The sequence below is a fragment of the Charadrius vociferus genome, unplaced genomic scaffold (genome assembly GCF_000708025.1).
Source record: "Charadrius vociferus isolate BGI_N301 unplaced genomic scaffold, ASM70802v2 scaffold595, whole genome shotgun sequence".
Classification (NCBI taxonomy): Eukaryota; Metazoa; Chordata; class Aves; order Charadriiformes; family Charadriidae; genus Charadrius; species Charadrius vociferus.
This window is the reverse complement of record NW_009648646.1, coordinates 172388-194841: the sequence shown is the minus strand read 5'-3', so window position 1 is coordinate 194841 and position 22454 is coordinate 172388. Positions and strand designations below refer to the sequence as shown.

General features: G+C 46.2%; 1 protein-coding gene across 1 annotated transcript; it reads right to left on the bottom strand.

Moving 5' to 3' along the window:
- Positions 1-4373: 4373 nt before the first annotated feature.
- Positions 4374-17744, bottom strand: AQP3 (aquaporin 3 (Gill blood group)). The gene is made up of 6 exons (XM_009886414.1): positions 17562-17744; positions 8287-8413; positions 7990-8127; positions 6249-6367; positions 5342-5559; positions 4374-4669 (listed from the first exon to the last, which is right to left on the bottom strand). The coding sequence occupies exons 1-6, from the start codon at positions 17667-17669 to the stop codon at positions 4501-4503; spliced, it is 879 nt and encodes a 292-aa protein (XP_009884716.1). The 5' UTR covers positions 17670-17744; the 3' UTR covers positions 4374-4500.
- Between the last annotated feature and the right edge of the window lie 4710 nt (positions 17745-22454).

Here is a 22454-nt window from a genome sequence, read left to right as displayed (position 1 = left end):
AAGGGCAAAGTCCTTGGCTCTGCAGAAGAGCTGGGAGTTCAAGCATGACCTTAGCATGCAAAACCACCAAGAACTCAAAGGAGGGAACAGGGAATACCACAACTTTTGTGGCCTAGTCTTTGCCAATATTATGCATCAGTAGAGCCTAGTTCTTCACCCTCTTCCGAGGAGGGCCGGCAAGGAACTGCCCTTCTCACTTGGAGGTGCTCAGCTAAGTGCCAACCTGCTCCTCCAACCCCAGCAGCTATCGCTGGCAGATGGAGAGCTGAAGCTTACTTTGGGATAGACCAGCTGCCCAAGGGAGGCCATACTATCTAGTCTCGTATCTGCACTGAGGTGTTGGCCCTTTGATTCATGATGCCACCTTGCTCCCATAAGGCGAAGCAGAGCAGAGTCTGGGAGATATCAGCATTGCTGCTGGCACTTCACAGACAGACAAAGCAAACAGAGCTAGAAGAGCGCCTCAAGGCACCAGGAGATCGGGGAACCAAAAGCAAGTTTCCCTGGATCACAGCTGATGTGCCACCATGTTACAGCACTTGCAGCAAGAACCAAGAGGACCTGAGTGCTTGGCCACTTTCAGCCTGCCTTATAAATTTCATAGGTTTTAAAGTCAGAAGGGGCAATTCCTGTCAACTTGACCTTTTGTAATATAGAGGTCTGGGAATTTCCTCCTGTGGGACTTGCTCTTAAGAGCACAGATTGCAGTTTAACTGAGAGACCTTTTTGCAAGACAGTCAGTCTTAATTTGAAAACCTTACACAATAGAGAATCCAGAACATCTTTTAACATTTTGTTCCAGTGACAAATTACTCTACCTGTCAAGCACGAATAGTTTAAATCATAGATTTATTTCTTCCTGCAAAGTAAGTATATTTCAATAGCTTGACAGCTGGAGTTCATCTGACCTGAAACCCGGATTACTATATTTGGCCAGATGAGTCTTACCTCTCCAATGACTCCAAAACCAAGGCATTAACTACAAGATGATTCATTGCCTTTGAAATTTAAGTATAGAGAAAAAAGAAAAAAGTCTTTTTGTTTTCATGGACCTGCCAGCTGAATAAGGCGCAGAAGCTCTCTCAAGGCAGCTACACTGAAAACAAACAGAACCACAACTTGCAGCAATTTAAGGGTGCCTGCTGCCAGGGAAAATGCCATCGGCAGTTAACTCCATCTTTCCCTCCCCACACTTCAATTCTGGAGCTCTTGAAATCTGGCATATCAAACTGTCCTGTGCAGTGCCCTGCCCTATATGGTTAGCAAACAGCTGCCTTAATTACATCTCATACAGGCCAGACCATTCTGGAAGGTAAGGCTATGTTCTCTGTAGCTCTCCCTCCACTGGTGGCAGTCTGAGCCTGACCCTTTCCACATGGTAATGGCTCTCTACTCAGCAGTGCTTGATGCTTCTCCAACAGATCCCAGAAAAACTGAAGCTTTACATAGTGGGGATATGGTTAAGATAAAAATTCTAACCTGAAACTGGTACTTTATTCCAGTTTTAATAAGGGTAATAAAGTACAACTACTGAGGCACAAGTAAGGCAAGGGTACACACCAGGTGGACGCAGGAGGGAATGCACTAAAAAAGAAAAAAAACACACACACACAAAAAAAACAGCAACAAAAAAACACAAAACAAAAATAAAACCCACACCTTGAATCAAAAGTCTTAAGGTCTGCAGTAAGTATTTTAATAAATTGACGAAGTCCGTTGAAGATATGATGTGGCAGAAGAGCAGAAAAAAAACTAACAGTCCTGAAGGGAAATGAGAACTGACCTCTGCAGCTATGTTGGTTGATCACAGTAGTATACTAGACTTCTACACAGATTTTGAGGGATAAACTTTCAAGACAAAAATAGAATAAAGCAGCATGCTAACTGCAGATAGACCATACCAAACAAACTCGTCAACTTTCTTGCCAAAAGCCATTTGATTTTTAGATGGTGAATTGCAGGAAACCACATTCATCCAGACTTCACCGAATTGTTTGGTATGGCACCGTGTGGGAAGTTATGAGTTATTTTAAGGCAGTACAATTAATACAGGAAAAATGCAGCAGGACACAGATCAGCCAAAGAGCAAAAAGAATTGTATTTACAGAGGACACAGGCTGGAAGAAAGCTGTTTGTGTAATCCTTTTAGCACTGGATTCAGGCCTGTAATACTTTTCCTTGCATGGAATAGCTAATAAAAAGAAGTGACAAGTGAAATATGCTGGGTGATGCTGCACAGTATGCTGAATGCAGAGTAGGACTGCATACTCAGAAGACTGCATTAATTGAAAGAACAGTAATAGAAGTTAAATGTTACAAAGGGCAAGGGACAAATGCTGACCTCTTGTTCCTTTTGCCCAAAGAATAAGATGCCTGACAGCAGCACATCGCCACCCAATAACCTATACTTTGGCCTTTGTACCAAGTACAGGCACCTCATCTCCTCCCACCTGCCCCAAAATCCCAGCCCAAAAAGGAAAGGAATAGAACACAAAGAGAGCGTGTAGATGTATTGCCTGAAAGGGTTAATTCCATTTTGCTCTTACAAGCTGGAGAGGAAGAGGACTTGGAAGCTATTGGTATAGATGACTTCCTTTCCATGGCAAAGTTTACTGACAGCTGCTTAAAAATACAACCAACACTAGCATTTTACGGTGTGAGTATAGACATTTTATTTTTTAAAAAGGAAAAAAAAAAAAGAATACATCATTTTAGTGACTGGAAATGTGTATAAAGTTACATATTTCAAGGAATTCACACATTAAAGAAACGGGTTTTGAAAGAGCTTCTCTAATGCAGTGGCATTGGACCTACAAATTCTTTCACAACCGATACTGCTTATTTAAAATACTCTGTAATAATATGGCCTTGGGAGAGCCAGTGATCCCCTGAAATGCCGGAACTGCTAGTACAGGAGGTGCCTGACCTCATTCCCTCAGCAGGGACACCCCAGTAATTCTGCAAGGTACAAAAGGAGATGTTCCAAACAACACAATGCCATAATCTAAGGCCACCTCAGGAAAATCCAACGGTATCTCAAAGCTGTCAGAGTACAGGCAGTTCCCACACATCTTTAAATTGACTCATCCCAAGCCTGGTATTTAGTAACAGCTTTAAGGAGTATATTTATATAGAAATATATTTTTTTTTTTAAAAAAAACCCAACACTATAGTGAAATTTACATGAACACACACAGCTTTAGCAATACCATGTTTCCAGTAGAACTTGGCTATTATCTGCTTGCAGTTTATATACAAAGCTGATTAATTAGAAAGGCTGCTACAAGGACCCAAGCTTTCTTTCCAGGTTAGCCCCTGGCTAGAACAAGGATTTCCCATGTGTTAAGTTCTAGGAGTTGGCAATATTAAAAATTGTGATTAGAACACCAGGGTGCAGTCGTTTGTAAACATTTTGTCTTACTATTAAACTAAAATCCAGTGCATTCTCACACTATTCTCTGTCATTATGGATCATCTGATTGATACAATGTTCTAGGAATTCATGGGAAAGATAAAAAGTCTGGCCAATAAAAATCCTTTAGACAAGTCCATTCCGGGTGCCAAGTTACTGAGTTAGAACAACCAAGCATGAATTTGATCCATAGTAGAATCACAGGCAATATTTTTCTGGGATGTAGGAGTTTCCATTTCATGTTAGAAAAACAATTTAAGTTTTGCACAATCCCCACTCTACAGATGGAGACACAGGTTTGGAGGGAAGCAGTTTGCCAAGCTCACGGGCAAGGCCAGCAACACAGTCCAAAAGAGCTCCAGATTCCTGAACAACAGGCTCATATTGGAGGTGTTGCACAGCAATGCCCGCTTCTCTCCCAACTCCTACAGTCCTCAACCCCTTTCTACGAGGGAAAGTAGAACATCTCTCTTATGAGGAAAGGCTGAAGGACTCGGGTCTTTTTAGTCTAGAGAAAGGAAGACTGAGAGGGGATCTTATCAACGCTTACAAACACTTAAAGGGAGGTGCCAGGGGGATGGGAGCAGTCTTTTTTCAGTGGTGCCCAGTGACAGGACAAGAGGTAACGGGCACAAACTTGGACATAGGAAGTTCCATCTAAACATGAGGAGGAACTTATTTATTTTAAGGGTGGCAGAGCACTGGAACAGGCTGCCCAGAGAGGTTGTGTCTCCCACTCTGGAGACATTCAAAACCCGCCTGGACGCTGTCCTGTGCAACCTGCTGTAGGTGAACCTGCTCTGGCAGAGGGCTTGGATGAGATGATCTCCAGAGGTCCCTTCCAACCCCTGTCATTCTGTGATTCTGTGATTACATGGTACTGCATTTGGGGAAAGGCTCACAGGAAAACGCTTAAAGCAAATGCATCAGGGATATAAACACATGCACACACACGCACAAAAAAAGCTAGAATATCTCAAGACAGGAAAAAAACATCTTCCTGTTGTTCTTGAAGCTCTTCTTAACTCCTTCCTCCTCTTTGCCAGCTGCAGTCCTGAGTAATGAATGTCTGCCAGATCTGGGCTTCCTCACACCCTTTCCTTGTGCTTCACGTTGGCCAGCTTGACTGTTTCCTGCTCAGAGGCAGGTGGAGAAGGCTCATCGTGACATCCAATCATCAGCTGATAGACCATCACTCCTGCAATGGCCCCAAGGAATGGAGCAACGACTGGAACCCACCACCACTGTTTACCAGTCCTGGAAAACAAAGAGAAAGTGCACAAGATGAGAACTGCAGCCTACGTATTAGGATATTCATGTCTGGATCTGGAACAATGTGAGATCTGGTCATCTCCAAACATCAACATTGACTTGCAAAAGACAACAGTACCCTCACGTGCACAGAAATTTCCAAGGCAGATATTGCCCCTCACTGCAAGTTCAGGTGACAAGCAATTCAGAACAGCTGCTTCCAGGACTTCAAAGACCGTCTCTCCACCAAGGAAGGAGAGAAGCAGTTGCAATGCCCGAACTAGACACCACTTCACTCCCACTGCTTGCAGGAAAGCACATACTGCTCGTGGGTCTCTTAATTTTCTCCAGCAACAATAAATTCCAAATACAACAAATGCCTTACATTTTCTACCGCTAAAAAAAAATTATTATTATAGCCTCATGTTCAAGGTGCATCTGAACTTCTCATGGATGCTCTTAGATTTGCCTCCCTGATAGCAAAGATTAGTCATTTGCTCTTGCTGCTGGAAACTGCCGTGATTTCTTAAGAAATTGGAACAGAGCAAACAGTGTCTTTTAAAAAAGTTTATAAAATCCAAATATAACTCTGGGGGTTAAGACTCTTTATGATGCCAGAGCCACCACCTACTTGCACTTGTAATTTTTTTCCCCTTGATGCACAAGGTTTTGACTTACCAGAATACTTCAGTGCCGTAGCCAGCGATGGCTGTGAAGAGACGAGGCCCAAAGTCCCTGGCAGGGTTGACAGCGTAGCCAGAGTTGAAGCCCATGGAGGTTCCAATAACAAGGACAACAAAACCAACTGTGAAAGCCTCTAGCCCCGTGGGGACAGGGTTGTTGTAGGGATCAACAATAGCCAAGACACAAACAATCAGGGAGGCAGTGCCAATGAACTGGGGAGGGAAGGGGAAGAAGAAGAAAAATTTAATGCAGGTTAAACTTTTAACCAAATATTTAACTCCTCTGAAGTCCCATGCATTTAGGACTTATTCCCTAAATTCAAAGAGCTGTACTAAGTCATCCCATGGCATTATCAGACCTCAGTAGACTGAGGACTCACAGGTATGAGATAGTGGAACCCACAGGCTTGATCAAGCCCACACCTATTTCCCTACCCATAGAAGAACTATGAATAACTGTGTGAGCAGCCAGAAAAGCTGAAGACATCTTCCTGAACATGCTTCCAACCTGCCACAGCTGGGTAGCAGCTGTCCCTTCGTGGCTGATGGCCACTTTAAGGAGGAGACAGTGACCTCCAACACCAACCCCCACCCCACACCCAGTTGACCTCTGGGTTGTGCAACAGCGGCAGTAGCACAGTGAGGTGAGGAAGAGCCATCCTTCCTCACGCTATTGTGCTTCAGGGGCAGAGATCAAGTGGTATCCTTTTCACTGGTGTCCCGGCCAGTCTTGTTGGACTGGTTAATCCCCTTAACACAAGCCTTCTTTCTGTAGTGCTGGTTTCTGGCTCTGCTCTTCCTATGGGCTAGAGAAATACGTGTGCTAGCTCTAAGAACCTTTCTGGAAGTCTCCTGAAAGATTTTTCTTGAAATACACCTTCATCCTCCCAGCGCCCTCTTACCTGGTCAAAGAATCCATTCACAATGTTCAGATGCTGAGATGGGTAGGTGGCAAAGATACCAGCAGTTCCATTTTGTCCTGTTACATACAGCTGGTTGCTGCCAAAAGCCCAGATAGCATCTAGAGGGGAGGGGGAGAGGAAGAAAAAAAAAGAAAGGTAGAGAGGTCAGTTATTTTCCAATATGGATCAGAGAGATGACCCTGCTTGGAAGATGACTAAAATGTAGGCTCCACAGAGCCATGAATATTGAGACAGAATTCCCTGTGCACCCCACTGCTATGTGTTGCAAAGCCATTTGGAAAACCTAGGGTGTGATCCACCACAGCATGTTACCAGTCAGGCTCATATGCAGGTGGCCTCAGTCCCTGTTCCTAATATCTCTTGTTTGCCAGGCACGAGGAAAGTGTTAGAGCCAAAAAGCAAACACTAAGCTGACTCTACGTATCTCCCAAAGGTACCCAAATGCTTGTGGTATCAGCCTTGGTGTCAAGACAGAGATACTGCTATGGATCTGATCTGCAGCAAGCAGGACTGGGGCTGGTCTTGCACTTTCCTCTAAGCCAATACACAATTCGTTTCACCTCTCAGGGTTGTCTTGTGCAGCAGCCAGCCCCTTGCCTACCACTATGTAGAAGCTGGATAACTAACCTAAGCAGGCTGTCTAGATTCCCTCCATGGTTAGTCGAGGGAAAAACAGGCTCTTTCTGAAGGTAGATCTTCCATGATTTAGGCAGCTAAGATGGGATTAACTCTTCTGAAGCAGAGGCTTCAGCCCACCAACTAGAAAGGGACTGGCGTTGAACGGAAGTCCTGATGTTAACAGAGATGAAGGTAGGTCCCCCTGCTTCTTTATAAAGTGAAAAGCAGCTGGTGCTGGTATCGGGGTGGCAACTTCCTCCCTTCAGGTGGAAGATACAGTGACCCAGAGGTTCTGCTCAGCTACAGGGAACACTGCTCCTGTTGCCAGAAACAGATATCAGGAGACAAACTCTGAGTCAGAATGTCATCCTTGATATTTGAGGAAGACCAGTTTCCAGCACAAAGAGTCAGTTCTTGCCCGCTGAATACTGCCCTGTGATGAGGAACAATCACCGGAGGAACTAGATTTCTAGGATCACAGAATCACAGAATGGTTAGGGTTGGAAGGAACCTCTGGAGATCATCTAGTCCAACCCCCCCGCCAGAGCAGGGTCACCTACATGCTTTCCATGTAGGATGCTTTCCAAGGTATAGAATCGTTCTGATAAGGGCAATAAAAATTGCTACAAGTCCCATTGTCTGGAAGCCAACATGAGACAATGCAAAAGACATCCATGGTGAAGTCTTCACTTTCTTTAAAGGATAAAACAGCTAAGGAACAATGCACAGATATAAAATCTCCATTACTACTTGTGGTTTCTAGTGGTTTTTTTCTCCATTAATACTAGTGAGCATTTCTGAAAGATGTGTTTTAATACAGGTAGTACCTACAAATAGGGCCATCCAGTGGTCCATGTTACAGTTGTCAGTACTTAAGGGCAAAGACTTGCACATTGACAACGCTGGTTGGCCTTCGGATTGACTTGAACAGATCATTGTGAGAACAGGAAAGCCGCCCCCCGAAAGACACAATAAGGATGTTTCTCACATCTCTGCTCTGCAAGAAAATGCTTCTTCTCTTATTTGGGAACCAGCCTCCCTGCAGTGAGTCATGAAGAGTATTCATCTCACCCCAACAAACACAGAACATTTCTGCACTTACCATAGTACAGCCCAAAAACTATGCCAGCTCCCAGGAAAGCCCCCAGTGTTTGGGCCAGGGCATAAATTGGCAGCTTGATCCAGGGCTCCCGGGCCAAGAAGCACATGGCAAAAGTGACAGCTGGGTTCAGATGTCCACCTGCGGAGAGGTAGGTGGTTATTGCACTTTTACAGGCAGAATTTGTGTCCCAGAGATGAGCCAAGGGACGCTGGTTTCCATACCAGTGCTCCATAGGAAAAGCACAGCCATCTAGGCCTACACAACAATTGTCACAAGTGAAATTCAGCAACAACATACCTGATACCTGTCCCGAGATCAAAATGCCGAGCATGACAGCGAAGCCAAAGGCCAGGTTAACAGTCAGGAAACCTCCATGAGTCCCTCTGCTGAGCACGATCTGCGCAACGGAGCCACAGCCAAACAGCTAGGAGGAGAAGAAGAGATTGAAATTACCCTCTGTTTCACATGAGGGCCAGTTGCTGACCAGTGCCTGCAACAGCTTCACTTGCACTTGCACATGCCATCACAGCCCACCCATGACTCAAAGCCTTCAAAGCTTCAATCTGCAGTCAAAATATCTAGGTGTTATCTCCAAGGACAGCAGGGAAGGACAAAGGACGCAAAACAAGCCTAACTCCTGGCAGGGGGAAACAAAACCAGGGCCAAAATCAAAAGCAAGGTCAGACCACAGTTCACATCTCCAGGAGGCTGGAGGTCCTTTCCAACCATCTGATTTTCAGGTGGTAGGTGAAAAGAATCAGCCAGACAGCACTCTGGACTGAGGTGTTTACAATTCAGATGAGGAGTCCTTATTGTTGAGAAGGCTAATTGTTTGACACAGTAGCACATAGATTGGCAGGGGACAATTTTGCTAATGCCTGGAAATAGACACATGACAGCCTGAAATTCATGGACTCCTCTTTCAGGTGGCACTGGCTGACAGCAAGGGATTGAGGCTGCTTCTCTGATCTGAGGTACCTGCCTTTGTCCCAGCCCCAAGGGATGCTCTCTGCTGTGGTGGGCACTCTGAGCACAGCCCACAGCATCTCAAACCAGCCATATCCTTCCTATGGCAAAACCATGTGAGAAAGGATCAGGACAACACAGCTGGCTTGTCTCTGCAGCACCAACACAGCACAGGCACCATCAAGAAAAGTCCATATTCCACAGAGAGCTTGCCACCAGCACAGACAGAGGCTTGGCCTTCTGTCCAAGATCGTGGGTGCACCAAGCCCTTTGGGGGACAAAAGCTGTTTCTGCTGGGTGATAAGGGATGTTTCCTAGTAGCTGCGGCAGGCATGTGCTCTTGCTCAAAGATGTTTGCTCCAAAAGGGTGATTCTCTTCTTCCCAACTGCATCCAAAAGCCATCCTTCCTACACTCACCTATAATAACCCAGACCAGATGCCCCTGGCAGTTCAGTTCATCACTCATCGAACTGGAGGCTTTCTGCCTGGCCAAGTCCCTCCACTACCCACTATGTAATTCAGGGAGCCCTGATCCTTATTATCTGTATGCTTTTATCTTCCATTTACTCCACCTGAAGTGATTCTTGGCGTATACCAGGGATTATCACATCAGCAGGTTCTGAGAGCATCCTTATACTAGGACAAGGATTACAGCTTGCTCCTGAAATCCTCAAATCTCGGGATCAAAGCTTGCTTTGTTTTTACTGACCACATGCTCGTACGTACATACTCATCAAGACTTTCTGCTTCTGTGAGCTCCATCATCCCAGAATTAGTCAATTGCCACAGAGGCAGTATCTGCACCCGGGAAATAAGACACCTGATAGGCACCAGGGGTAGCTCTCTTCACCTCTCTTGCTAATACTGGACTGCCCATTGAGCAATGCACAATCCAGATCAGGGGCAAAGCCAAAACACACCTAATTCATCCCCTCCCATCCCCTTGACAACGGATGAATTACTAATAAAGCAAACACTGCACTCAGCCTGCTGGGAAAGGAGCAGCCAGGTAGGCTGCAGGCTGATTCACAAGGTGGACACTCTGTACACAGGTGCCTCTTGACAAGGAGCCAGGTCCCCAACACAGGACCTCCTGAAGAAAGAACAAAGGAACCTGTAGAACTCGTTAGTTAATGAGAGGGAATGTCCAGCACTGCTCTCTACTGGACGCAGTCAGAACAGCCCCTTCAAATGTCCTAACCCTGAGCTGCCTGAGCTGAGAAACCATGGGAGAGAAGACACCCAGGCAAAGGTAGAAAAGATAAGTCTTGCTTATTGTGCAGCAAACAGAGCCATCATTCCCACCTATGCCCCAACCACTGAGGGAAGCATAGCTTCAACTGAGCAAATAAATACTGGCTAATGACCAGAGTGACATCTGTTCCTTCCCTTACCCCAGCAGAGCCCCAGCATGCTTTAGACAGAGTTTTGGAGAGAGTGCTTGGCCATGGCGTTCAGCTCCCTAATGGCACACAGCTCATCACTCTGACCAGGGAGGGGGTGAATCCACAAAAAGCTGCAATGAGCATCTGAGTTTGGCAGGATTGGCCCCAGGTTCTTCCAATTGATGAAGGTATTTGTGTTATTCACTCAGAAAGAACTGGCAGTTCTGTAAGTGGATGGTGGTTGGCTCATTAGCCACATACCTTTTGGTTGCAGAAACCACAAAGTAATTTTCCCCCCCCTCCACTCCCCGGTTCACCCACAAATGTCTTCCCTTAACCTGCAGGAAGGCCAGATCTGCCGTTTCTCAAGAGTCTGTTCCCCATGCTCCTCTCCCCCCATCCTACAGTTGGCAATAGCTCTCCAGCCTTTCCTCAGAAGAGAGTCTATGGCCCATGCAAAAACACCCCGGAGCCACTCCACAGGAGCATTACAGTTATTTATCAGATGAGCCTTGAGCACTATTTGGCTTAATTAAGCGGAACAGTAGAAAACCTGACCCTCAGCAGATAAAAAGAGTAAGGTGATATTTAAGGACAGGTTTGAACTTTGATATGCATGTGTGCAACTTCATCCTGTGCCAGTAGAGTCCGCTAAGCATGAACATATATTTTCATGCATGACACCCAGCATTTGACTTTCAGGAACAAGTTCAAATCATGCTCACCCATGCTTTTGCGGCAAGTGGCTTGACATTACACAGTTTTGCTGCGGTAGTGGCTATTGCAAATTTTAATCACACCATTTCCACTTCTGCTATTTGCCAGTTTTCCTTGCAATTCCTTTTCCCAGGCCATATGAGACATGAGACCTTCAACATCCATTTTTTAAGTCTTCCCTTTCCAATGCTTGCAGAGAATCGTTTAAGAGAAGCTAGCTTGAGTTGAAAGGCAAGGAAGGTCAAATAAAAGCAATTCAGCATTTATCCCAGTGGCTTTAAAGTCCATGGAATGGATGTAAAGGTCAATACTACAGCACTGTGGTTGGAGAGAGTGGTACACACCCAAGGCAGAGGTCACCCCTCAACTCTTGATTTTAATAACCTGCCTCCAACACTTCTTTTTTTTTTTCTTTTTTTCTTTTTTCTTTTTTTTTTAATAAAAAAACCTGAACATTAGTGGAAGAACATCCCAGCCAACAGAAAGCCAGGTTAGCGGCTCACATGGCAGCATGCGCAGCAGTCAACAGTTACACTCCCATGATCCACTAGCCAAGTTCAAAAGTAGTTTTAAAGTGCTAATAAAATGATTGCAACAAAGCGCCACTCTGATGTATTAAAGCTACTAGGAATTGAGGTCAATGCACCCATTAACCAGGTTAATGGAAGGCTGCTCCCTAATTTCATCTTACTGGCTCTAGCAGATCTAATGGCTTTCCCTGCCAATGGGGAGGCTTCTCACCCCTCTTCCCTCATGAGCTGATACAACTCCTTACACTGTGAAAAATAACAAAATCCGGGTTCTGCAGGATCCATGAGTTGAACTGGTTCAAGGGTGGAGTTTAACAAACTCCAAAGCCTGTAAAAGGGAGGGGACAACCAGAAGCAGCATCAGCAAAATCAGGAAAAGGTAGCAGGTCACCGGGTGGAACTTCACGCTCAGGGGAACCTTGAAGTCCCTGTGTGCAGGGCATGTTTGGAGACTGGCCATTTGGCTTTGTCACCCAAGGTAAAAACATCTTAGTCTCAACGTCTGGAGACAAGAAAGCTCTGGAGCTAGTCAGGGCTAGCAGGAAAAAAAAAAAAGTTAAAAAAGCTAATGAAGAAGTGGGTCCACCCAAGTTTATAGGCAGACCTTGTGCAAAGCAGCTCTCTACATGAGCTTGGGAGACAGGTAGTGCTTAGCACTCCCCTGCACAACGGTCAAGTTTCATCCCTCTTTATTTGGCAGTGCTTTTTCACACCTTGATGGGGAACACAAAAGGCCTGGATGGATTTGCTTTTGGACTTCAGACAGACTGATCTCTCAATCAGGATGGGAAAGTTTTGCTGACGTAGCCCAGGAGGATTAGGCAAGAAGCCTGCTGTAAATTTACCCTAATCACCTTGGTGGATGGGAAAGGCTGCTCAGCTCTCACTGCCCTCTGGTTAGTGGGGAAGATGCCAGAAGGGCAGTCAAACCATGGGTCTACTCTGAAGGAAGAGACCCTGAGACATTGATGGAAGATTATAAGCATTATATACACCAAAGGGACCCCTCTCTTCATAGCAGAGTGGAATTTAGGACTATCCTGCAGTCCCTTCAAAGGGGGAACCTGGGAGGCAGGGAGGGTGCAGAGGACTATCACTTTATAGCAAATTCAAAACAACCTCCCAACTCTTTCTCTGCAACTCAAAGTGAGAAGGGGTTAAAGACATTGTGAGTCTCCCCCACGGCCTCTTGCTGCACTCCCCCAAGTAGCAGGACCCAGCTGGGTAGGTTTGAAGACAGATCCATCCCCATTGCTGTTTCTGCTCAAGCTGCATGCAGAGATCTTCCTCAACTCCATGGCCCATGAGGCCAGGACAACCTCCACCAGCCACAAAAGCAATGTAAGGATCACCATCATTTTTGCCCTCCCTCAAAGCACCTCTCAAACAACCAAACTGGTCATAATTTACAGTTTGCAAAGCAAGGAGAAACATTAGACCCCACAGTTGGTCTTCTTGCCCAGCATGGCTGGAGCCACCCTGGGCAGAAGCAGCTCTACGAGGAAGGGCAGCCACAGATGGTTTGTCATGTTACGGCTCTTTCTGCACTGCGCGTTGTCCCGGAGCCAGGCAAGGCTGCAGGACTCGAGAGATAAGGGAGTCTAAGGAAAGTTGTGCCGCACATACATCACGTGCTACAACAACACTGCACAAGGCTGGAGAGACAAGCAGGCTCAGCACAAGGAACCTGAGCAACGGTCAGCAGAGGAGTTGGGCATTAGAGAGGAAATTTGCTGTTTTACTTTGTTCCCACACACACAACCATGGAAGCCAAAACAGTTACTCTGATTTCCCCAGTATCCTTCAGATCAGGAGCTTTTAGTTCTTAAAAAGTCCTGTACTTCTGGTGGGGTTTTGTTGACAGGGTTGGGCACTGCTGGGGAAAAGCTGCCTTCCCACTGAGGGCGAGTCTTGGTGCTTGAACTGTCCTATTTGTAGGAGGGAGAAAACTCCCTGATCCTGCACGAGAACAGCAAGAAGGGACAGTTTTGGACAGTTAATGCAGAGCTTTGAGCTATTCTGGTGGAAGAGGTGAGGGAGAGCAGCAGCGCCGACATTTCCCATGCCTCCACACTCAGCAGTATAGACCCTTCCCAGGGAAGGATCAGCAGCGCTTGACAGGCTTACAGGGAAGATTTCCAGCCCCTTTCAAAACCTAGCAAAGCATTAAAAAAAAAAAAATTAAAATTAAAAAAAAAAAAAAATCCCATTCTCCAAATGTGACAAGCTGGGTTCACGCACATCAGCAAAACTCAAACAGTGACTGTGGGAATTGCCGTGCTGCCCCAGACGGCTGTGGCATGAGCGGCAACTTTAAGCTCTGCACTGCCAGCAGTTCAACGAGGCTCCCTTCGCCTTGATCATCCCAACCACTTTGCAACTTTGGTTTCTGTGGTCTGCAACACACTCAACTCCAAAAAGCTCCCACCTGGCCACAAAGTCAAGACAGCCCTGAGTGAAAAGCAGTTAGGAATTGTTTTGTTCTTTCTTTGTGCCTCTATAGCAGTGAATCACAGTTAGTCTGACTTGGAAATCAATTATAAACAGCAAGTTCCTCCTCCTGCAAATGTAAAAACCAAACAGAGCCAGCTTTGGTATTTACAGCCAGCAGAGCAAGGCAAACAGATCGAGCCTTTAAGGGAGGCACGGAGGCCTGCCGCTGGAAATCTAGGTTTAGTGAGTTGCTACAGTAATAACACAAACAGCAAGTGACTGGGAAAATGCCTTCAGCGTTTGCATTGCTTAACTATTGCCAGTAAGCGGTGCCTCCAACATAGGTATAAAGTTCAAACCTAAAGTACCACTTGAAAAGGGCATCTTGAAGAGGAAAAAAAAAAAAAAACAACAAAACCCAAAAAAACCAAAACAGTCATTTTAATTATCAGAGGAAAAGCAGAATCAGCGTTACTATTCTTGTAACAGAAAGGACACTACCACAGACTAAAACCATATTGTGTAAGGTGCTGTACAGAGCAAAAGCAGCTTGCAAGCAAAGATCACCTCGCCTTCGTGCTATTCAGGGCTTGGCTGCCTTAGTTGGGCTATTTTTCTTATCTTATCTTAAAAAAAAAAGAGGCACTATTTTGTTTTGAGGTTCCTCTACCTTTACAACCTCCTTAAAAAATAGGAAAAATAAAATCAAGCACTAGGTTAATTCTTACAGGCAAAGAGACTTTGCAGGGGTCTGAAATTGCTTTGCTCTAGAAGACCTTGAGAGCACTGCGGTCGTTATGCAAGTGAAAGGGAGGAGGGAAGAAGCTGAAGCCATGCCAATATCCACAGTGGGGCAAGTTTTACATTACACAGTGAAATTTAAAGTAAGCTGCAAACTTTAAACAGTCTCCTTCCCTTCGGCTCAGGAAGTTAATTTCAGTGTGAACAATACCAAACCTTAAATCCATCCCTAATATTGTTCTGCTCTAGACGTTTTTGCATATTTGTTTTCAGCCAGTTCCATTTCCCGTGAAGACAATTTCATGGATCCCATGTCTTTCCTCAGTTATTTTATCATCTGAAGCCCATAACATGTATTTACCAGGCTCAAATGTGGCTAAATACATGCACACCCATCTCAGCCTGCTGGTCAGGTGGGCAGCAGGGACTTTTGCCAGGTAGAGAACGATAATCTCTCTCCTGGGACTGCCCAGTTCAAACCACTACCCAGGCCATCTGAAAGGGGAAGAACATCAAGACCCTTTCTGTTCTAGTCAGGTGATACAATGAAACGATGCAAAAGAATCAGGGTTGTAGGGGGAAAATAAAGTTTTTTTAGCAAAATGAATAGAATCTGTAAGTGTCACTTCATTAACAGAAGAGTAGACTGGAACAGCTCCAAGGCAGAAAAGGATTGATGCCAGCAGAGCCATACTGAAGGCTTGTTGCCCTGGAACCCAATTCCCTCTCTGTATGCCCTGTTTTTGTTTGCTGGCAGCCTGGGACCATTCACCATCTTTGGGACTTTCCCATTTCTCCCACCAGCCCACCCCATCTTCTCCCACATGGACACAGTACCTGCAGTCCTCCTGCACTGTTGCTGCAGGAGATCCCAGGTCACTTTTACAAGACCTATAAGGTGGAGTTGAGTGTGTCACTAAAACCAGCATTTTCTTGCCCCCAGACACCAGCTCAGGAATTCCCGGGGAAGGTGAGGGATCTGCTTATACACTTACACACACACTTTAAAATGATGCAAGTGTGATGCTCCTGAGGACAAGGCCATGTGTTGCCAACTTTTGCCAGTGCATCATCCAGCCTTGCTGATGGGTGCCCATTCCCACCCTCATTTTGGAGGCTGGTTATGATTTCGGACCAAATCCTTCCTTGGGCTCTGAGCACATCTCAGCTCCTCTCTGCCCCAGAGAGGAGCGGCAGTAGGGAAAAGTAATCTCTGTCATACCAGCTAATACAGTTGGAAGAAAGAACAACATTTTTTGGATCACAAGCCCTTTCAAAAGCTCAGATCCACATGCCTAAAGGCCTGCCTTGTTTCTCCGAGAATATTAACTTAGCTAGAAGGAGACATTATGCCTCCTTATAAGTCTTACCTTGCTTCAGTCCTGAGACTAACTGCAGTGACTTCAGTGATTCATAGACAGCAACTTTCTACCTGTTAATCACTTTCCTATCAGCTTCTACCCACCTTAATCCCAAATAATCCTTCATTGAAAAATCAACAAGACTTGTTTGTAAATTACCAAAGGTGGGTCTCTCTGATGATAAAGACATTGACTGCACTGTGCGAAGCTCCCACACAAGACCCAGTAATCTCCTCTTCCTCATCAAAAAAGAATCTTATTTATTAAAGCACAAGATAGTGTGTCAGTCCTTTTGTGTTGTCCCCAGGAGAACATGCAGCTTCATCAAACCTTCCTCCACTTTCAGCTCCTACAACTATTAGGTTTCTTCCCAAAGAGTCCTGCCATCAGTTACAGAGAGGTGTAAACCCACAGTCACTCCACCGAAACCGATAGGATTGCTGTGGCTTTGCACCACTTCTGAGGCACTTTCACCTGCAGCCACTCACTGCGTGAGCACCGACTCATTTCTGCTCCAATATCAACGCAACAGGCTCGTGGCCTCTTGGGCAGTGCTGCATTTTTGGATGCAGGTGCCCAAAGCCAGATATCCCTATCTCAGTTTTGCTACACCAGCATTGGCTCCCCACTCCTCACACACAACCATCCTAGCTGTTCGCATCTGCCTTTGACTTCAGAGCAAGCCAGGGCCGCTCAAAACGTCTTCAAACCAAGTCACTTATGCAGATATCCACCCCCTTTTACCCCTTATATCCCATCCCTTTGGAAACTGAGCATTAAAACAGGCAGAAGAGTTTTGTTGCCATTCACCACTTAAAAACATATCGACTGACTGCTCAGCACTGTCACAGACGTGGCAGGCGCACAATCCCGATCAGCTGCCGGCACAGGCTGCCGCGGTGTCCTGCACCCCCACTGATAAGACCCCGGAGAACATGCAGCCGACAGCAAAAAAAACCAGCTGCAACAGCTTAAATTCAGGCTAATTTTTCTCTATAGGAAGCACAAGGAAAACAAAGCGAGGTGAGGAAAAAGCTTTCCCTTCCCCGGGTGATAACACTTGACCTATTTCAGTGCCAAGAAAATATTCCAGGGCAGAGAGAAAGGAAGTTTTGCATGATCTCTCGCAAAGCACTTGATGCTGACACAGAGACTTGTTGCTCCCTGCACTTCGCAGACACACGAAAAACCCCAAACACCCAACAAGATCTGCAGAGCCCACCCTTTGCCAGTAACCCCAAAGCTCATCCCACAGCAGCTTGCATGAGTTTTTTTTCCTGTGGATAAGGACTTCTCTAGTCCCCATGGGGCGGGTTGCACTGGAGCTGGGCTCATCTCCGGTGCAAACTCTGGTACAGCAGCACAGCCCCTTCACCAGGACAATTTGCCCCCGCACCCAGGGGTTGGAGAGCATCCCTGCACCACAGCATAGACTCACCACCAGGATCAGCGTCCCCAGGCACTCAGCCAGCGCTTGCCGGACTAATTTGTTTCTGATCCTCAGGTGCTCCTCAATAGTAGCAAGAACGTCCTTTTGCCTCCCCATCACCGTAGAGGTGCTCTTCAAGGGGTGTCAGGGAAAAAGCAGCAGCTGACAAAGCCTCAGCAAGGTTTCTTCCCCAGCAGAGATGCCTTTGCTTATAAATAAGTTCAGCGATGCCTGACACACCTCCTGGGTAACCACACCCCTTCCACCCGCTCTTCAAACCCAACTTATTTTTTTTTCCCTCCTTTTCATCATGAGGCAGAGTGGGTGGTTTTCTTCATTTTCTTTATGGCTTGCATAGGTGAGCAGAGGATTCAGGCAACACTTACCATCTAAACCCTCTGCCCCTCTCCAGCTTCAGCTGAGATCCTAAAAGCTAAATGCAGTGCCTTAACCCATATGTGCAATCACAGTACTCTGCTTTCAGCTTGCTTTCCCTCCCAAACTCCCTCAGGATGGCAAAGTGATGAGTACAGAGGCTGATCCAGAGGCTGCAGGTGCTTTTGCAGCAACATCGTGGGGCAGGAGGGTTTGAATCCCCCACATGGTACTGCGGGCTGAGGCCAAGGCACCTCCTGACTCCAGCAATTACCCAGCTGAAGCTGGAACCAAGAAGCAAGACCAGAGCTCTATCCATGAAAAGCTGCATCTGGATCCAAACTCTTGTGTATCGTTACAGTTTCTCTCTCCATCTAAGGGCTTTGGGAGAGCGTTTCCAGCCCAGTCCCCATGAAAGCCATAAAGAAAAGTGGTGAGAGGTCCCAAGTGCAGATCCAATGTCTCGTCATAGAACCTTGACAAGGACACCACCGACTCGCTAATCCTCACAGGAACCAATCCTTGCTGCCTTTTCATCCTCAGCAGTGTCCTGTATCACCCTGGAACAGTTCTATGGGACAGTCTGAATGAAATCTGCCCCAGTCTGTACCATCTGGGGTGAGGGCTGCTAACAGCACGCATGCCACTCGTGGCATCTGGTTTCTGTTAAGTGAGTAGTAAAAATTCCCCGGACTCTTTGACTCACTGGGGCTTCATGCAGAGCAGCAGGGCTGATTCTGCAGGACTGAAGGGGACCGCTTTCCTGGATTTGTTCCCTCGCCACCTCTGCAAAGCCACAGATGCCTGGCTTTTCATCTTCCTCTTATTTAACCATTGATTTTCCTTTTGGAAAAGCAGAGCTTTTTAATGCAGAGGTGAATGACTCCTTATTTCGTACAGAAACTGCAGTCAGCCCGGCGAGCAGAGTCAGTAATGTCGTTAAGAAAGCAATAACGTGTGAGGAATCAAACGCAGTGAAACAGTCAGATCCAAACATAATTACAGGGACAGGAAACTTTCCTCATTACTTTGCACTCAGGCCTGGTCTGTTATCACCAGCATCAATGGGATCCTCTGAACTACAGTGAGCACGCCCTCAGCCCCATGCGTGCTCACCGTGGCTGGGGTTTGCAAACCAGAGCTCAGGACACTCGTTTGTAACCCCCTCTCCCCCTCTCTCCCCTCACCCTCCTGCTGTGCACCATTTGAGTCATGGAGGATCCGCCGCCACTCCTCTGCCTCGCTTCCTTCTGCACTCCCCTCTCCGCTCTGTCCTTTTCACCCTGACTCTGCATCGAAGCCACCACAGACAGAAATGAAGCTGTGTGTTGGGGTTCTTTCCCTTTTGGCAGTTCCTAAGCAAAGGCCCATGGGCTGTTTTGCCATTTGTTAAACCCCCAGTGTGTGGATGCTGTGTTCTGTAGTTTTTTTTATTGAGATTTGTTTAGGCTGGGTCCTGGATCCCATCCCTTCCCTGCTGGTGGGGACAGGGCCATAAGACCAGGGAGAAACAGGAGAGGACCAAGAGGCGTGGGGAGGTGTGATGTTGTCCAGGTGGGTACGTATATTTCTCCTGTCTGCAGCATCTGAGCCCCTCTGGCTACGAGTTGAGGATATAGGAATTTCCTCACAACCGGTGAAGTGAGAGGTGATGTCTAGGCTCACAGGTTGATGACAGAAGATGGTGGTAACACCAGCATCAAAGCTGGTGCTTGGAAAAGTCTAGACAGACGCAAGCCCAAGGAGCCAGGGTGGGGTGGGCGCTCCAACACCATCTCTGCAGCTGACTCACTACCTGACCCTGAGCAAATCCTTCACCTTTCCACATCTCAGCTTCTCCATCAGTAAATTAGAGAGAGTGACCTCGAATTCCCTTCCTGGGGCGTTGTGAGGGTGAATCACTGCAGCCCAAGATCCAATGACTTAAAATGAGCAATACGGACTTATGCAATTGCTTTCCCAACAGAAAGGCATGTTATTATCTAGGAAGACGCTTGGGGAAGGGGCAGTGATGCAACGCCGGAAGAAGCAGAAGATCTTTTCAGAAGCAATAGCTAATCAAAGTGTGGGTAAAGGCTGAAAGACTCCAATTCTGGAGCTTCTCTGTGCCAAGGCAGGAATTGCCCTGCCACACCATTCAGCTGGACCCCAGGGACACATGTTCTAAGCACAAAACAATTAAAGATATGTGTAAGCAGCAACAGGTTTCCAAACAAGCCCTTCTCTGGCAATAACTGGTGTACCGGTACTCACCCTGGTGGTTAGATGTCCACGGGTCAGTAAAAGTAAACAAAGAAGGATGCAGCAGTAAGAATAACAAGGTTAGACCTCAGAGCTGCCGGGCTGTCCTAGTGCTGAGTTGACACAGCAAGATGTCCACACCTGTAGTGTTGCCTTGCATGGACATTCAAAGATGTTATTCCACAGCACAAAGGCTTGAAAAAATGAAATTACCAAGCTCCTGTCACAAAAACTCATGCCTGACCTCCTGGTGGTGGTGACAAAACTACTGAAGCCCAAGCAAGGAACTTCTGTCATGGCCTGATTCATACATCGGGTGTCAAAGTGCCTAAGGTGGAATACCCTTATCAATCTGTACAGTGTCGAAAAATCAAGGCTGGGAGTCAGGGGGGAAGTAACACTTTAATTTATGGAAACTACCGGTTGCCCAGAAGAAAACTCAAAGAGAAAAAGGAAGCTCAGCTCAGCAGGGAAATCAAGGCAATATTGTCCTGTTGTGCTTGTTTGTAAATCTCAGTCTTTTCTTCCAATATCTTCTGGGATCCACAAATATGGGAGTAGCTATGGATAGACCAAGATTTGAACCCATGCCCTCTGACCCCACTCCAACAGAGCACTTGTCTGCAGAGTTTGTCACTTTCTTATTCCTTTCCTTTACCTCCCGCAGAACTGTGCAACATACCACAAGAAACTCACTGTGCTTGGGCTGTTATTTCTAGACATAATCCAAAACCAACACCCAGGTTCCAAGTTTGCTGTTTGCATTGCCACTTGGCTCCCTCCCTTGTCAACCTATGCCGGGGGAAAAATACAGGTGAAATTTTAAAGGAAGAACCAATCTTTGACTCCTCTTCAGCTGTTTTCCTACTGGCCTTAGTGACAAAATAAACTCAGCTTCATAAACTCCTTGGTTTCTGCAGAGTGCTGAATCAGCTTCCAGCAATGTAATTTTTCATATTAAAAACCAGGTTTAACAGAGTAACCAGACTTTTCCTTAAGTAGCTGGATGGATAAACCTGGACCAATGGGTTCCACATCTTGTCCAAGCCAAATTGATTCACCCATCCCAGGATGCGTGGTGCAATCCAATAAGGAGAAAAATGTGAATCACACAAATCTGTAATGAGTCATTGCACTGATTGCTGGGTCACCTGGTGCAAAAGCCGTTATGCCAAGAGAGGTCACTGGGTCAAAGCATGACAGGATTTGTCCTTGTGAAATCTCCCTTTGGAAGATACCTCTGACCATCTCCTTCCCATGATCTACTTGACAGACCAATATGGTGACCTGTTCAGAAGATTTCATTAAAAATAAAAATTATAGCTTGCCTAGCAAGGCAGGGTAGGAAGTGAGTGGGTAGGAAGTTTATAAGCTTTCTAAACGATTCTAGCTGGAGGGTTGAGTACAGTGATTTCAACATCTTGCCTTGAATCTCCAGATTTGCAAAGCCAGGTGTTCCTTTCATGTCTGGGTCTGCTTAGCCCTCCACCTTGAGTTAGAAAACTGGAGAAATTCGTCTGGGGAACAGGGGTAGTCTACACAGCTGAGAGTTGTTTGTGGCATTTGTGTTTGGAGAAACTTAAGGTGAAACTGCAATCTTAGTTCAGGTTCCTTGGACATCTAAGAGAGGCCTGGAAGTTGGCAAACTGGATTTGGACTTTGAATTACAATATAGTAAAGGGAATAATATTTAAAATCCCTGAAAACAGCTCTTCATCAAGTCCACTGCTTAGGACCAAGTGGAGCAAATGGTGACACCGAGCTGAGTCTATACCTCGTATTCAGATGTGTCCCATAGGGATGGGTCCCCCAGAGTTATATCGGACCATGGGCACACCGCCTGTTCCCACTGGAGGTTTCTTGACATGTCTGATTTCCTCCTCATCCCAAAGCCAGTCCCAATTTACAGGAATAAACATCATTCATCACATGCCATTCCTGTAGAGAAGCCATTTTCCAGTATAAGCAGTTGCATACCAGAATAACTACTGTACACTGGAAAAGCACAAATTGCTGCAGAAGAAAGCTTTTTAATAACACATCTGAAAGGAAAGCTATTAAAAACAGCTCTCCTGAAATAGGCCTTTGGCAAGACCTTCTCCCATAAACTGCTCTGTGTATACAGTTGTTCTTCTGAGAGCTGCAGAGCCAGTCCTGACTTGGAGACACTGCTGCTGCTGTGCACCACAGCAGGAGACTTCAAAGACCCTGAAGGCAGAAGACATATAAATGGGGTGAAACTCCATCAGCCTAAAGTGTGAGTCAGGAGCAATGACAAGAACTTTC